The sequence below is a fragment of the Hippocampus bargibanti genome, linkage group LG18, assembly GCF_051943395.1.
Source record: "Hippocampus bargibanti isolate YZ-2025 linkage group LG18, ASM5194339v1, whole genome shotgun sequence".
Classification (NCBI taxonomy): domain Eukaryota; kingdom Metazoa; phylum Chordata; class Actinopteri; order Syngnathiformes; family Syngnathidae; genus Hippocampus; species Hippocampus bargibanti.
Window position 1 is genome coordinate 15494441 of NC_142751.1, and position 14370 is coordinate 15508810.

Genomic DNA, 14370 nt, shown 5'->3' on the forward strand with positions numbered 1-14370 from the left:
ACTGAAATGAAGCTCAGACACCGCGTTTCTAAAAAGAATCATCACTCATCACATCACAGAAAGTTTACACTCTGCTTCATGCATGTGTTTACGCAATGCATCTGAGTTTATTCTTCTCGTGACGTCCGTAGTCACCCCGTTTGCTAGATTTTCCTCACGCCGCGCTAACAATAACGTAGCTTGAGGCTACGCGTGTTGTGGAAAACATCCTCATCACTCCTCGCCACCACCAGACGAGGAGATGCAACCCGAGGCAAACAGCCGTTGTTTAACCTAGTAACGATGTGTCCATAAAGCTGCTTTATTTCATACCCGAGAGTCATTAGGAAGCTCAATCATTGACGGAACAACCGCGAGCCAAGATTGAACAAGAAAGAAGTTCAATACTTAATGCGCTACGGTTGGCCGGCGAGGTCAAGCGAGAGTCTGCCGCTGTTCTTTCCTGATTGCGCCGTGCCGAACTTAAATGGCCAGTGACTGCGTTACAATCAATGGCGGCGTCAGGCGGGGCCAATCGCCTCCTTCGGGTTAAATGAAAGGTCGCTGTAGTGCAATCAGGTGCAGATTGTGGAGAAGTCCTTCTGCCGCCGCCGGATGCGTGAACGTTAATTACTTTCACGCTGCTCTTATTCATGCACCTTCGCAACATGTCGACGAGATATTTTTTTGGTCTCCAATGCTGATAAAGCAACTTTGAATTTATTTCATAGAATAAGACTTATTCATTCCTTTTCCTGGATTGCTTGGATCAAAATTACTTTTCCGTCAATCAACGAAATACGTCTCTGTAAGCTCTCAGTGGTCCATCGATGAAAAGGTTTCTTCTGCCGTCATCTGTACTTCAAATCGTTCTTTCAGAGTTTGTACGTTCTCCCCGGGGAGGCCGGAGCGGGACTCAAACTCACAACCTTTGCAATGTGAAGCCAGCGTGCTTACCACTTAACCACCGAGCTGTCCGAGGTTGGATATTGACCCCTTTAAAGGGTGACAATCACATCTGATCTGAGAGCATGCTAACTGAAAATAGGGATATTTGCTTCCCTAGTTAGCCGCTAGCTTGCATCTATCTGTTATCGCCTTGTCACTTGCGCTCAAAGAGTTCTTCGGCACATTAGTTGAAGACGGCTTGCGAATGTCAGCAGATTGGAAAAACGGGGCAGTTTGGCCATTGAAAAAAAAGAAATCGAATAACAATTCCATGACAAGTTGTCAACGAACAAAGTAGATGCCAAAGCTAGCTTTGAAACGTCAACTGTGAGCCTGCGATTCCGCCGGCTGATTCATGGCAAGATGAAGTGGATCACAGGATCTACGTGGAAGGGCAATCCGGGGTGGGCAATAAAGCTGCCTTATCAAACGAGAGCAGACTCCCTGGCCAATCTCCACTTTGTCTGTGGGCAAATCCCCCACTTGCGCTAGCGCTAGCTTTGGCTGCAGATAAAGGGCAAGTGAGGAGGCAGCGAACAGCTTTGATCGGCTTTGATTGGACTTAAAAAATAAATACATCAATCAATAGCAAGTTCTACAAGAAATACGCACAGAAACGGGACAATCTGCTTTTTAAATCACCGCCGAGTAAGTAGAAAGTGAGTTTGCTTTTGTCAACACTGCTCTTTCGTCAATCTCATTGCCTGAGTCAATATTGGACATAATAATAATAATAATAAAAACTACAACAGCAACAATAATAATAATAATAATAATAATGATACATTTCATTTATCAGCGCCTTTCAAAACTCTCAAGGTCACTTTACAGTCACAGGACAAGTTTTTCTTTGCGTGAGCAGCGGCAGCCACACGCGCTAGCGTTCACTCAACCCGGAAGTACAGTAACTCAAACAGATAGAAAGCTAGCTAGCTAGCTAATATATAGCCAGTAGATAGCTAATAGCTAGATCGCTAGCTAGTTAATAGATAGCGAATAGACATCTAGCTAGCTGGCTATTCGCTAGTTAGATCGCTAGCCATCGTTGCTTTCAGTGTTTTTTTTTTTTTTTTTCTCAGCCTCCATCTACGTATCGGTCAAGCCACCATTGTGCCCCAGGAGAGCAAAAAAAAAATACATCCTTTAGCCGCGCCCGTACCAAGTTGCACTTCATCAAACGTCGCTCCTCCATTGTTCCAAACACAAGTTTCTTGGCGGAGGTCATCATTTACTCAATGGCTGAAGGCAACTGCGTCAGAAGTCCAAGTTTGTGAAGGAAAAATGAAAATAATCATGTATTTTTTGCAAGACTCGGCCGTGTCCCAGCTGGGCACAATCAAGTAGGAGTAATTAAAACAGCTGCAATTTGCAAATGAGCCACAAAAGTGGCAGAAAGTCGTGCTCAGAAAAGCAAGAGAGAACAGAACGCTGAAACAAGAAAACGCACTGAAGGTTGAATGGACACTCTGTAATTAGCTTCCTTGATTCAAGATGCTCACTTAGACGCTTGTTTGATTCACATCCCTTGTTTTTTTCCCTTCCAAAAGGGGGCAGAATTTGCCTTTTTCAATATTATATTAATAGCATATTACCTTTCTGGCCGGCTAGCTGGCTACCTAGCTGGCTACCTAGCTGGCTATATATTTGCTATCTATTTGCTATCTATTAGCTCTCTGGCTAGCTAGCTATCTAGCTGGCTATCTATTACCTATCTACGAGCTAGGTAGCTGGCTATCTATTACTTATCTACGAGCTATCTGATTGGTAGATAACTAGCTGGTTATCTATTATTTCTCTATTAGCTAGCTAACTTTCTATCTATTTGAGTTATAAAGGGTTGAGTGAACGCTGGCGCGTGTGGCTGCCGCTGCTCACCTACAGAAAAATGTATCCGGTGACTGTTAAGTGACCTCGAGAGTTTTGAAAGGCACTTATAAATTAAATTGATTATTATTATTATTATTATTATTATTCATTTGTCATATCCAAAAATTATCGTATTTTCCGCATTATAAGGCACAACTTCAATGAATGGCCTATTTTTAAATTGTTTTCTTATGTAGATCGTACGCATAAAATACAAGTTACAACCACAGCTGTGGTTATGTTAGGCCTCCACTAGATGGAACTACATAAAGGCAATACAATGCAATGCAATACAATACAATACAATACAATACAATACAATACAATGCGGCACTATTTTTCAAGAGCGTTCAGAACCGCTGCAGCTTGTGTTGGTCTGTCACTGACTTTTATCCTCCTCTGCTATCTCCTACCGGGCGTTTCTTTATTTCTTTTTTTTTTTTGTTGCCGTGACAGTTTGAAATATATCACCCAGTAATTGGATGTAAACCTGTTCCAGTTTGAAAGGCTTCTTTTACCTTGTTTGTGTTATGTCATCGAGCTATCAAACCAACCCAAAAAACTATCTTTGTTGTCGTTGGTCTTCGCACATCTTTTTCTCACTGCTTCCTCCTCATTTTCCCCCTGGTTTCATTTGTTCTGCTAACCTCTTTTTCTTATCTCTCCATGTCGCGTTCCACTTAATCCATTTTTGCTCCTGTGTTCCCTCATCTATCCATCCTCCATCTTACTTCCTCACTCCATTTTCGACTATCACCTCATTTCTACCTCATTGGACTTTTTTTACTTTAGCTTCTACATCTTCTTATTGTCCCTTTTGCCTCTTTTATTAACATCTAAATTCTTTTTTCTTCTCACTTTCTCCCCAGGGGGGAGACGACGGGTTACCAGCGAGTCTTGCAGGTGGATCTGGAGGTAAACGGGCTGATGGTACCCGAGGGCGGTCGAGAGGTGACTTGGCAGGTGGAATATCCGCTCACCCGCAACCAGACAAGCGAGGTTCAGACAATCCTCCGCCTGGCACCGCAAGATCTGGGCGGCATCGTCCCACTAGCAATGGTAAGCGGAGAGCTAAAACGCTAATCATTAGATTAGCATTCGTAGCATCCCCCCCCCCCCCAAAAAAAAAATCACCTCATTTGAAATTCAATCAACGTAAGCTAGCTCTTCCGCAATTTAATTAGACCTCATTAGCAAATAGCCCAACATTTGCTAAACAAGAGGATGAATCGAGAGCCTTTATCAAGAATCATTAGACCTCAATCAAACGTTAGCCGCAAAAGATTGATGTCATCATCGGGATCGACCGAAGCAACGATGACCACGTCTTTAACAGGCGCTCGTGTCGTCTGCAAGCTTAAAGGACAAACGACACCATTTTTTGTGTCCTAACTGACATCAGAAAAACGACGTTTTAAAGCATCTAAAATAGCCAAAACACGCAGGATGATATTTTTAGTCAAATGCAAAACACCAAGAAAAATGACTTCAAGTGTCGCAAAACGCACACAATACACTCAGTAAAAGTCATTTGAAGTGATTTTACAAATTATGGAGATAATTTGTCCGAGGCGTCGGTTGTCCTTTAAAGAACCCGATAAGCCCAAAGGGGGAACGCTACTCTTGCACATCATTTACACACTTGGACATTTGATATAATGGCAGCTTTACATCACTTTGAAAAAAGAAAGATCAAAGTAGAAATGGCGGAGCAGAGAATTAGCTTGCATGCTAAGTGCCCTCAAATCGACATCCGGCGACCTTTGTTTTGGTTGCTTTGCCACTTAGAGCTTAATGAAATCCACTTGTGCTTACACATGGCTTTATTTTACCTCCTTATCTTTCGTACGTTAATTCAAAAACATTAATTCTCACTTTTTTTCGTGGGGGTTCAAGCGCACTAAGCTTGTTTCTTGATAATCCTAAACAAGCAACGTCTGGAAAGGGAAGAGACGGAGACAAAGAGAGCAAACGAGGGCACTTGTAAGCTTCGGTTTTTCTCGCACAGGATTTAGTTTAGGTTACGGGCGTCAAAAGTGCAAAAGCATTAGCGTTAGCTTCTTGATGTTGTTTTATTAGCTGTAAACTTGCTGACAGTCAAGTCAACCCCAATTAATTGAATCTGTAGACATTTTATCCCTCCCCAAAACAAAAATCGCCATTTTTTTTTTTTCGCAGGACACCGAAATCCTGAACACAGCCGTGCTCACCGGGCGAACAGTCGCCGTGCCCGTAAAGGTTGTCACCGTGGGAACAGACGGAGCGGTATCGGACGTCACCGAGTCGGTGGAATGCAGGTCGACCGATGAGCAAGTCATTAAGGTGAATGGCGGCTGGGGTTTTTTGTGTACTTTGGACGCTATCGTTGCTAACATCACAACGCAGTCGTCATATGCCCTCATCAATGTCCCGCCACAACCTTTCCATGAGCTCTTCTAGAAATTGTTTTATTTGTTTTTCTAGACAAACAGTCAGCGTAGCAAAGTGCTACATTGCACACAATGACGCTGACCTTGGCGTCTGATTTAACAATCTAGCTTGCATCGATTTCAATTCTGCCGCTTCATCCATTGCATTGTTACTCCGAGGGACTGAATGTCGAATTGCCATCGTCAGACTGACGTCCCCCAGATTTGACACGCTCACAATTCTAACAATCCACCGTGTTTTTCAAATTTCAAAATGATGAAAGTCCTTGGCTGGAAGCACAATCGTCAATCTGTCAGGTGCTCGTCATCCGAAGAGGTTCTTGTCACTTTGATTCTTCCCTGCTGTGAGGAAGTCTGTCAAATAATTTATGCAAAGGCGCAAACCTGACTGACAATCTTGGCGGCGATGTTGGTGACAAAAAGGGGGGGAAAACGAAATTAACAGACAGATCTGCAAAAAACAAAATGCGTCCAATGCAGTGCCAGGGTTTTTGTCATTTTCACTCAAATTGCAAGACCCACAAAATATTGAGTTCGAGGACTACATAAACATTCAAGACAGCGTTAGAAACCTTAGACTCTCTTCTTTCATCAGAATAAAAGATTTAATTCCCAAGTAATATGGGTCTGGAGTTATATGAGCTTGAAATGGGGGCAGATGTACAAAAAACAATGCATACATATTGGTTCATATAGCGCTTTAACAACAGCTGAAGCTGGAACAAAGTGCTAACATGCTAACATGGACAAAACGCAAATGCTGGAACCTCGTGGAAGGGAAAAAACATTGCCAGAGGTCTGACCACCGCTTATCGGCACCCCCCGTAAGAAAACCAAAACCCGAACAAATTCGGAACTGCCGCTCCATGTCATATTTTCAATTCCCGAATAAATCCGGCTATGGTAGTGAGTGAGTTAAGTACAGGTAACATCCGACGTACGACCGAGTTTCGTTCCTACCAAACGGTTATAAGTCAAAATGGTCGTAAGTCGAAATCCATTCAAAATGTTGAATAGAGACTTGGAGGCTAAATGACTCGCACCCCTCCCCCTCTCTGGTGCCATCACGCAGTCGATTGCTGTGCGAGCGTGAGATGCTGGCTGGCCAAAATTGTCGTACACGTTTCCAGCCTGCTAGCACGTTGCGATGCCAGGTGTAGAATTAACATTTTTGGAGGTCGTGGTCGTAAGTATGGGTGGTCGTAAATGGAGCCGGTCGTAAGTCGGATGTTTCCTGTATTTGATTTGGCGGATTTGCGGAGGATTTTTGGTGTTTTTGAGCGGTCGATGAGCACCTGCGGCGTTGTTTCTTGGATGCGTCGTGACTGGAAGAAAATGAGGCAACATCCGCCAATTTGGTTGTCGTTCAAATTCATCCCGTCGCTCACCAATTTAGCTTGAGCTTATGTTTTTTTTTCTCCTTCCAGTGGGATCGAACGCGTCTGTTTTATTGCCCAGCTCCATCTGCTGTGTTGGACCATCATCTCGCTTCTTGCAATAATTTGATCTTGCAAAAAATATTCATGTCCAAGTTGTGAGCAGGACTTGTGTTAGCTTGACGCACAAGCTAACACAAGTCTTAGTGGCAGCCATGTGTGAGGATTTGATCATAAAAAGAGTGTGTTTTTCTTCCCTGCTTGTGTCGGATTGAAGGTGTCGGAGAGATGCGACTACGTCTTTGTGAATGGCAAAGAGACGCGAGGAAAGAGGAAGGTGATGCTCAACTTCACTTATAGCTTCCTTAGCGCGCAGTTGGAGATGAACGTGTGGATGCCCCGCCTCCCTCTACTCATCCACGTGGCCGACCCGGAACTCAATCAAGTCAAAGGCTGGAGGGTTCCTCCCGCTACGGGACCACCGAGGTGAGGCTTGTGACCCAGACGATTGGCTTTCCGGATTCTCTCAAAACTCATTTGAGGAGTCAAGGTGAATCTGAGAAATGTGAATTGCAGAGCGCCCCACTAGGAGGCACGCTAACACAAATGCAGATACCCCCCTGCCCCCCTCGGTCCCCTGCCCTCCCTTTGCCCACGGCTGAGCAGGGATTACAATTTAGCACCGCAGAGGCATCGGAGTCCACGTTTTGAAGAAAAACGCTGAAACGGATCAGGACGTGTCGTATATGGACTGTGGGATCGGTTACTCGACATGGCCCTCCCCCACGCTCAACCTTATTCTATTCTATTCTAACGCATCATATTGTATTGTATTGTCTCATATATTCTATTATATTCTATTCTATTTTTTATATGATATTATATTATATATTATTTTATGTTATATTATGTTATGTGATGTGATGTGCTATGCTATGCTATACTATACTATGCTATGCTATGCTATGCTATGCTATGCTATGATATACATGATTATATTATGTTATGTTATATGATGTGGTATGATATTATATATATATATTATACAATATATTATAAAATATATTCTATTCTACTCTATGATGTGATATGATATGATATGATATGCATGATTAGATTATGTTATATGATATGGTATGATATTATATATTATATATTATATAATATATTATACAATATATTATACAATATATTATACAATCTATGCTGTGCTATGCTATGCTATTATAGTATACAGGTAAGATCCGACTTACGATGTACTATACGTACTCCTGCTTCAGATACGACCTCAAGGAGTACGGCGACGTAGCCGAAGATCGTATGGAGAACTCCTGCGTGGCTCAATACCAAAGCACCACGCTGCAAGTTCTTACGCATTTCGTGTCCGAAAGCGACAAAGTTGACGACACCGGCGACGAGCAAAGCCGCCACGACTTCCTGTTGGGCAGCGACTGGCAGGTGGATGTGACGCAACTGGTGAAGGATTCCCTCAAGGTGGATGACCCAAAGATTGCGCAACTGTGGGAGGGCCAAGTGGTCATTGGACGAAGCGCCGGGGTGACCAAAATACAGGTACAATTTCTCAAGCGCCAACAACTACAAAACAACACAACATAGACATTTTAATGGGTTGTCCTTTCCATCAAGTGATCGATTTGTAACCTGGCCAATGAAGGACTTTACCAAGTCGTAAATTCCGCCCAAGCCCAGATCTCCTCCATGAAGATGACAGTTTAAGGTCACTTTACGGTCTCATGATCAGTTTTTCTGTGGGTGAGCAGCGGCAGCCACACGCCACAACCTGTAAGCAGAATAGCTTGAAAGCTAGCTAATAGATAGCTATCTAGCTATATAGCAAATAGATAGCCAGCCAGATAGCTAGCTAGCAAGACAGCCAGCCAGATAGCTAGCAAGATTGCTGGATAGCACTCATTGACTGGCAGACGCTGTGCAAAAATGTCTCCACTCCAGTGCCAGGGTTTTTGTCACTGTCGCTCGAATTGCAGGACCAACAGAATATTGACTTGACAAAAACATTCAATATGGCGTTACAAACCGTAGACACTCTTCGGAAAAAAAAAAAAAGTTAATTCCTAAATGGGTCTGGAAGTTATATGAGCTTGAAATGAGGGCGGCTGCCCAACATACAATGCAAAACAGACACTCCCCAACTTACAAATGAGTTACATTCCGAACGGTTGTTCGTAAGGTGAATTTGTTCGTAAGTTGCTTCAGTGCTATATTTGGTACAGGTTGTACAGACTGAGCCTAGATTTTCTGTGCTTCCATTGCGGGCCTTCTAAGCATGAACCTTTTAAATATGATCTGTCGATTATCGATCATATTTAAAAAAAAAAAAAAAAAAAAAATCCGTGTCTTGCAGGTGTTGTCTCCTCTGACATCCCTGATCCTGGCTGAGAGGACAATCCGGGTGCGAGATGATAAAGTGAGCGTGACGGAGCTCGGCGCGCAGTTGGTTTCCGGCCTGTCGCTGTCCCTTCATCTCAGCCCGGGGAGTAACAGCGCCATTGTCGCCACGGCAACCACACAGGAAGTCATGGAAGCGAGCCAGCAGGTATTACAAGTACACGTAGCGTATTCCGCGTTGCTAGCGAGACGCTAAGGCCTTGATACGCAAATCCAAGTCATGGTGATAATTAAAAGCCGTGTTCTTTTGATTTTTATTCCCATGATGACTTTATTAATATTGGGACTCCTTCGTCTTTGATTTGCATATACAAGCAGCCAACGTCTTTGTTATTCTGGTAATTATCATTTCAAATGGCAACTGGTTTTTTTTCCCCCTTGAGAGAAAATATGACTTGTCTTTGGGAGATATTTTGCCAATTTTCCTTCGTGTGTCTCGGATTAATTAGGATGTACTTGCAATTCCCCAAAAAATATTATACAGTCCATATATAATTGTATATTTTTTTTGTATATTATTTTCCAGAGTTATTTTCAGAGGTTGTTTGCATACTGGGTTACTGAAGCCTTGCTGAGGGTTTAGAGAATGAGTTTGTGCGTCATCTGGTTCATCCTGCGCTGTTATTTCCAAAGTCTTGATGTGATTTAGTATTATTTATGATTATTAATTATTTTCCTGCAGATTTACAGTCATTTTAACCCTGACTACTTGTTGACGAAAAGTTTTCTTCAGCCGTCATCTGTACTTCTTTGAAGGTGTCGGACGTTTCGCTTCTTATCCAAGAGGCTTCGTCAGCTAACTACAATTTTGCTGGTAGCTATGGCCCTATATATTACTACGACTGTCCAGGGTCGGCGGTGCCAGTGCATCTATTTTCTTTCGCTAAGATTTTACATAGAAAATAGATGGTTTGAAAGGGGAGTAAAAGAAGCTATTTTCATAAAACAGCAAAACCCTTCACTAAATCGCCATGGTGGGGTGAGGTTAAATTTGGATCATGCTTACAACACACTTCTGAGAGCGTTACCACATAGGCTTAGTTATGCTGATGAGTTGATACCAGAGCAAATGGGGCAATCGGGCCAGTCGTAGATTGTCTAAGGTTGGGGGGAACAGAGGACCATTTCCTGAGGCTACTCTGATTACTTCTATTGTCCTGACTGATTATGGTCTACGGCTGGCCTGATTGCCCCATTTGCTCTGATATCACCTCATCAGCATAACTAAGCCTATGGGGTAACGATCTCAGGCGTGTGTTGTGAGCACCGCCACGTGTGGACAGTAGGGATATATATATAGGGCCGAAACTACCAGTAAGACTTTAGTTTGCTGACGAAGCTTCTTGGATGGGAAGCGAAACATCCGACACCTTGAAAGAAGTACAGATGACGACTGAAGAAACCTTTTCATCGATGCACCACTCCTGTACCACTGAGAGCTTACACAGATGTTAACTCTTTCTCCATTTTTCTTTGTGATCGCCCTAGGAGTCCTTCATTAGCGCCTGGCTGGAGTTTAGCGATGGCTCAATGACCCCACTTGAGAATTATAACCCGGCCCATTTCACCCTGACGGCCACCTCGCTGGACGAGAAGGTGGTCGCCGTGCGGCGCAATCCGTCTCGGAGGTGGCCGGTCACGGTGGCAAAGGGCGAAGGTCAAGGATTGCTCGTCCGCGTGGAAATGAGCATGGCGGAGATGTGCCTGAACGGAAAGAAGCACGGAGGCTTGGCCGCCGGGACGGCCAACGTTCAGGTGAGGTTCGGGGGACCCGAGGAGCTCCATAAACGTTCGGGAGAACGCCGTACGCCACCCGACGCACCTTATTACGGCGGTTCGGTGTCCCACGCGGAAACGGGGCTCGTTAACCGCGGAGCGACGACCGTCAGGGTCAACGGTGGCCGATTGTCCGCGGGCACCGGGGAAAAAATCCAAAGTGAATTTTCTTCGGATTATCCGGAGCAAATGGAGCATCCGCGAAGCCGCAGTTCCGATGACGATCTGCCCGCCCGAAGAGCCATGACGGACCTGGAGATCGGAATGTACGCCCTGTTGGGGGTCTTCTGCTTGGCCATCCTGGTCTTCCTCATCAACTGCATCTCTTACACGTACAAGTACCGAAGCAAGCAGCCGTCCTCGGAGGCTGCGGAGACCGTGCCGCATTCCCACCACTGGGTTTGGTTGGGTCAAGAGGAAGGACGCTGCCTGCAGCAGGATCAACCCGAGGAAGGGAGCCGACTCATAAACGGAAGCGCCCGGCGCGGGAACGCCAACGCCGGAGGATGTCGAGATCCTCGAAGTGAATCGTTAAACTCGCCCACCACCAAGAGAAAGAGGGTGACATTTACCACCTTTTCCAACATCAAAGCCACCAACGGTTGTCCCGTTTTGAGTCCGTTAGCGTTCATGCAAAGCAGTGACATCAAGTGGGTTTGTCCTGATATCGAGCTTGGCGACGCCAAGGATCTGAGGAACTATATGGAAAAGTTGAACGAAAACGCCGTCAAGAACGTCGCCTAGAAGAAGAAGAACGTCGCGGTGAAAATGTTCATGAAACTCACCCGAATGACTTCATGAATGAAGAAGGGAAGGAAGTCCAAGGAAGTCGAGCTAACGTCGCGCAACGAACTTTGGACCCGCGACGGAGGCGAGAAAAAGGGACGAGCGATGAGTTTCCTCAAAAAGACCAAATGTGAACGTGACGGCGTTGCTTAAAGGACAACCGACACCATTTTTTTCTTTCCTAACGGACATCAGAAAAACGTTTTATAGCATCTAAAAGAGCCAAAACACGCAGGATGATATTTTTAGTCAAATGCAAAACACCAAGAAAAATGACTTCAAGTGTCCCAAAACTACTTCAAAATGACCCCGGAAATGGCAACTTACAGAAGGTCCCGCCCCCTTGTTCGTGACGTCACGCCAGGATACTCCTTCACAAACTGCCTCGCTCCAGAATCAAAACAATGGCTTCAGATTGGGAGAGGATGCTTTCTTGTTACTCATCCACTTATCAATAGGATTCAAATAGTTCTGAAGAGGAAAGCATAAATGTTTGCAATCGATTAAAGAAATCCTTCCGTGTCATTTTGAGGCGTCCCAGAAAATGCACGAGATGGCGCCAAAGCTCCGTTGGAAATGGGCTGATTTGTCTGCTGTGAATTTGTGTCAACTAGTATCAAATAGCAGTCTTGGTGCAACACACAACGATTCACCATGGCGTTATTTATGTGTTTTCTAATTTCAAAGTCAGCTTTCTTGTCAAATATGCTAATATGTATGACATACAACACAGATGAAATGACTGTCCTCTCAGACCCAGCATGCAAGGCACTTAGAATGACTTTAACAAACATAATAAATATGAAAAAGCCAATTTGCCGGGAGCCAAGTTTTCAGACCAAACAAAGTACCCAAAATGCATTTTGTGTCGCTTTCTCGGTCAGGGGCGTTCCCTCCGTGACGTCACGGTAGGCATCGTCATGAACTCGAAAACAAGACTTCCTTAATATTCAGCGCGAGTCTTAAAAGGTAAAACAAAGCTATATGCCGTGTAATCTCTGTCAAATACACTCAGTCGAAGTCGTTTCAAGTGATTTTACACTTACTTGTCCGGCCAGAGGCGTCGGTTGTCCTTTAAAGTGCGACATAAACCAATATGTTATGTGTTGCATTGTATTTTGGACAGCTGCCCTCATTTCGAGCTCAGATAACTCCAGACTCATATAATTTAGGAATTAACTCTTTTTTTCTGAGAGTCGAAGGTTTCTTACCCTCCTTGAATTTTTTATGGTCCTCTATTTTCTATTTCCTTTCACCTCATTTAAATCTAACGAAGTAACAATGTCTCATTTTTTTTATCTATAACTGTTTTTTATGATCTTTTTTTATCTTGTGGTCATCTTGACTTGTTTTTTTTCTTCTCTGTCATCTCACTTTGTGTAAATATTCTGTTAATCTCAGATACAAGTTTTCATCGCTGTGTATAAGGTTGTCTGACAGTGTTATCTACACCCCCACCTAAAAAAAAGAGTACATTATATGTTATTTCTGCTTCAGAGCTCCTCCTATAGGTGTTTTTTTTAATCTCTTTTTACCTTTTTAGCCCAGTTATCGCACTTGTTTACAAACCTTTGCTTAGGATGTCTATCAAGTTCTGCTCCAGTGGAAATATCCTGCTTCCATGCTTCCTCTGCAAAATATTTCTTTCCTGTTGCTCAAGTGTGTGTGTTTGTGTTTGGAGTTATGTATGGATCAGAAATGATTGCCTTGTTTTATTATTATGATGATTATTTTTTTGTTTACATCCCGCCCGTATTGAGGATTAAAAAAGTTGCATTGAGATCAGCGTTTCTCACTGTAATTTTGAAACTCTCTTTTGACTCAAGTGACAGTATTTTGATTGTTGATATCATTTGGAGCTTCCTTTGCAAGACAAAGTGTTTATTTTGTGTTGCAGTTATTTATGAATTATTATTAATTTTTTTCTGAAACATCAAAAAAATATCACATACTTTCTTTCGTCCCATTTAGCTTTGTTTATCTTTTTTTCCTCTCTTCACTTCTTTTTATTTATCTAGCTATCCAGCTAGCCGTCTATCTAGCTGGCTACCTAGCTAGCTAGCTAGCTATTTGCTGTCTATTAGCTATATGGGTGGCTAGCTAGCTATTTAGCTGGTGATTTATTAGCTATATAGCTGTCTGCGTGGCTGGCTACTAGCTAGCTAGCTATTAATAATAATAATACATTTCATTTAGAAGTGCCTTTCAAAACTCTCTAGGTCACTTTACAGTCACAGGATCAGTTTTTGTGTGCTAGCAGAATTAGCAATATTTATTTAATTATATTTATTTTTTCCCCCTTTCTTGGGAATTTAGTAATGTGGATTGTTTGGGGGGGTCCTGGAATTCAAGTGAATTTTTGCATGTGTGGTAATGAATTAATCAATTAGCAATATTCATTTATTTCTGTATGTATTTGTTTTTTTGATTACTTTTGTTCTCGTTTTTTTTTTTTTTTTTTGGCCCTTTCTAGGGAATTTAGTCAAATGTATGTATTTATTTTTTAAACTTCAGTGTGGCATGGCTCTCGAAGAAACTTGCACCCGTAAACCGGATGCCTGTTATCAATTATACGTCTGCTTTTCCTGCCACGACATTTTCAAACGATCCCCTTCAGCGCATCACCGGGCCGTGAATAATTCACCGGCAGCATCCCGACCAGCTTGACGGAGACACGATGCACTTGCGAGATGAAGACACCTTGATGTGGAGTTATTGCCGGTGGCCATGTTTGATATAAATTAAGACTCCCAAAGATTGTCGAGCAGATGTTGTGTGCGCAG

The 14370-nt window shown here is 43.3% G+C and overlaps 1 protein-coding gene across 2 annotated transcripts in view; it reads left to right on the forward strand.

The window, feature by feature from the left end:
* Positions 1-13370, forward strand: part of LOC148884936 (transmembrane protein 132C) — a 38777-nt gene extending 25407 nt beyond the window's left edge. For both annotated transcript variants that reach the window (XM_089020483.1, XM_089020484.1), the window contains 6 exons: positions 3663-3852; positions 4972-5115; positions 6876-7084; positions 7879-8170; positions 8982-9173; positions 10514-13370. In XM_089020483.1, the coding sequence (XP_088876609.1) occupies positions 3663-3852; positions 4972-5115; positions 6876-7084; positions 7879-8170; positions 8982-9173; positions 10514-11545 (2059 nt within the window). In that variant the 3' untranslated portion in view covers positions 11546-13370. The remainder of the gene's footprint in view (positions 1-3662; positions 3853-4971; positions 5116-6875; positions 7085-7878; positions 8171-8981; positions 9174-10513) is intronic.
* The last annotated feature ends 1000 nt before the right edge of the window (positions 13371-14370 follow it).